Here is a 2749-nt window from a genome sequence, read left to right on the forward strand (position 1 = left end):
GATGAGATGAAATTTCATCTGATTGGAAGCATGTCGGTACTCCATTGTCTCTTGCGGTCCAGCGATGAACCCATGGACCTCCGGTAAGCTCTGCCAGTGCTGGTCAACAACCAGAACTTGTGTCGTTGCGATATTCTTCTGACCCAGAGTGAATCGTAAGAGATCTTATGAACTACTTGCTCTTAGCAAAGTCTATCTCGCCGCAATTGTAGGTGTTCTGACTGGATATTGTCCAATAGGTTTACACGCGGTGTGTCTAAATATTTGTCGGACGCTTCTTGCCAAAGCTGTATGGAGGAAGGCTAGGTGGAATCATTTGGTCACTTTCTTCTTATTGTTCAGCTTTTGCCAGACTGAAATATCTGAGGAGCTGAGTTTTATTAAACCTTTTTTTAATAGTATTTTTGCAGTTTATTTGGCTTGGTAGGCGAAATTAACTAAAAGCGTTTTCTTTTGGATCTTTCAAATATGGATAGTTTTTATGCACTTCGGGTGTAAATTGATACATCAAATTCAATAGCATATTGACCACTTTGTCTCGATTCTTCGCCACTTGTTCATCAATTTTAGCAATTTTCTCTTTTGTTGCATTTTCCACTCTCCTCTGTATTACTGCTAAGCTTTCATTAACATGTTTAGTAACTTCATTTAACACTTCTTCCCTTTCTGTTCCCAACATTTCGAGTTCTTTATTTGCAGCATATTTTACTTTCTTCATGAGTACACTTTTTCGTTTCCTTGCCTCACGTATTATTTCGGACGCTTGCTTCTCGGCGTGTATCAGATGTGGCAAGGGCGTTTGACTGGCTTTCATATCTGAGCGATTACGGCGAATTTATACGATTTGAAATTTTGCAAATTCTGTGACTTAAATTTATAGAAATTGTTAGTAAATTGCTTTACGAAAATAGGTGTGAGTTTGTCAATAAAATGTTTTGAGAATTATCAAATAATTTTTTCTTTGGAAAATTTCAAAGAATTTTTTTTTCTGTGGAAGTAAAAGCATTTTTTGAGCGAGTGAATTATTTTTTTTTACATATTTTTTGTAAGAATATTTTCATAAAAGAAAAAAAAGAATTTGTAAGAATATTTTCTTTTATGAAAAAATTTCGTCGATAAGCTCCGTTATTATTCAATGTTTAGCTTGTTAAGTCATTGCGTTGGTTTATTGAGCTTTATCTAGAGAAATCTCTTTTTCTTGTCTATTTTTGTTGCTTGCACTATGTTAATCTATTTTCGATCATGTCGGCTGGTTCGATTTTTGTTTCATCTTTGGTTAGGTGATGTGAAATGGTTGATCCTAATAGGGCTCTTACTTGAACAGTTTATAACGCCGGTCTGTTGTGGTACCTAGAACTCTTATTAAATTGATCATAAAGACACTCATAAATCCACAAAACGTTTTGAGTTGAACACAAATTTGTTAAGGCGGCTAATGCCCGTTTCGGCTGTGATTGGTATGAAAAAATATTTACTAACTTATGTTTTTTTAACACAAAAATTAGATTTTTCAGCAATTTATGCAATTATTCTGATTTTATTAATTTTTACATATTTTTTAAAATTATTTTATAGAATATCCATTATATTTGCTCTTCGGTTTAAGATATTTTATAAATATTTAACCTGGAAAAAATGCATTTTTTTTTTTAAATTTATTTTATTTCGTTCGCAATATTTACTACATAATTCAGTTAAATTCAAAATATTCTAATATTAACAATTCAGTTACTTAGCTCCATAACTCAATCGTATTTTTTTATTGTAATTATCAATGAGTGCTTTATTTCTTCTCGAGAATTTTATCTAAACAAATTCGTTTCATATACTCAAAATATCTTTAAAATACAGCTCTAAAATGTACTCAGTTGTCTAGATAAAAATTTTGTGAGCTAGTTTTAGCTCTCAATATTTTAGTTACACTTTCGATACCTTTCTTTGTCAAAATAAATTACAAACACTCAACCAACAGCTGAGATAACACGTTTTATCTAAATAATGCTCATCTACTCAATTAAGTTAACATTAAACTCATCTCAGATAATCGCTCAAAGTTATTATCTTTAAAAATCCATAGCTAAATAAAAATAATTGCGCTCACTCAAATTCGTCACTCAAATGAAATTGTGCTTTACTAATTATTATCTAGATGTTTTCGCTCTCAAATAAGCACTCACTATTTAGATAAAAAAAAACACTCAGAAAATACACGAGACTACTCAACAATTCAATGAGTGTTCTGCTAATAGATAATTTTTTATAATAGTCCAAAGGCACTACTTTAAAAATTTACTGCGCTCATTTACTCAATGCATACTCCCGCTCAGCTAACCGGTCTGCTGAGTTGAAGAGCGCTGTGAAAGATCAATGGTGAGTTACAGCTATCTCGTACTCACTGAGTGTCTGTGAGTCTTCCTCTTCTGCCACAAATGCGTTACCGATTGATGTTGTAGCGGCCACAGCTCCGCTATGCTGTTTAGCTTGGTCAGCTGGTTTTTCGGTTGCATGCATATTTCATCTGCTAACAAGTTGGTATCTTGGCATTTAATTAGACACTATCGCAAGACAGGTAAAAAGGCGGTGACGGCGTCTACTTTCGAGTCTACACATACATATGTATGTGTACGGATATGTAATATAGGCGGTGAAGCGGACTTATTGCTGTAAATACTTAATGCTATGCTTCTTTCACTTTTTTGCCTGCGCTGAACTGAATTTTTTCTAATTGTTTATCGCTTGGCAGCTTGGT

General features: G+C 33.4%; 1 protein-coding gene across 1 annotated transcript; it reads right to left on the reverse strand.

Moving 5' to 3' along the window:
• Window positions 1-433: 433 nt before the first annotated feature.
• Window positions 434-2511, reverse strand: LOC118680137 (V-type proton ATPase subunit G). The gene is made up of 2 exons (XM_036358560.2): window positions 2397-2511; window positions 434-816 (listed from the first exon to the last, which is right to left on the reverse strand). Exons 1-2 carry the CDS (start codon window positions 2509-2511, stop codon window positions 434-436), a joined length of 498 nt encoding a protein of 165 aa, XP_036214453.2.
• Window positions 2512-2749: the final 238 nt, after the last annotated feature.

This window comes from Bactrocera oleae, chromosome 6 (genome assembly GCF_042242935.1).
Source record: "Bactrocera oleae isolate idBacOlea1 chromosome 6, idBacOlea1, whole genome shotgun sequence".
NCBI classification, from domain to species: Eukaryota; Metazoa; Arthropoda; class Insecta; order Diptera; family Tephritidae; genus Bactrocera; species Bactrocera oleae.

Bases quoted from the DNA above. Each gene is read 5' to 3' on its own strand.
- LOC118680137 (XM_036358560.2), bottom strand. From the start codon at position 2,511: ATGCATGCAACCGAAAAACCAGCTGACCAAGCTAAACAGCATAGCGGA. The intron at 817-2,396 runs GTGAGTACGAGA...GTAATCGCTCAG, and splicing joins GGAAGACTCACAGACACTCA to ATATGAAAGCCAGTCAAACG.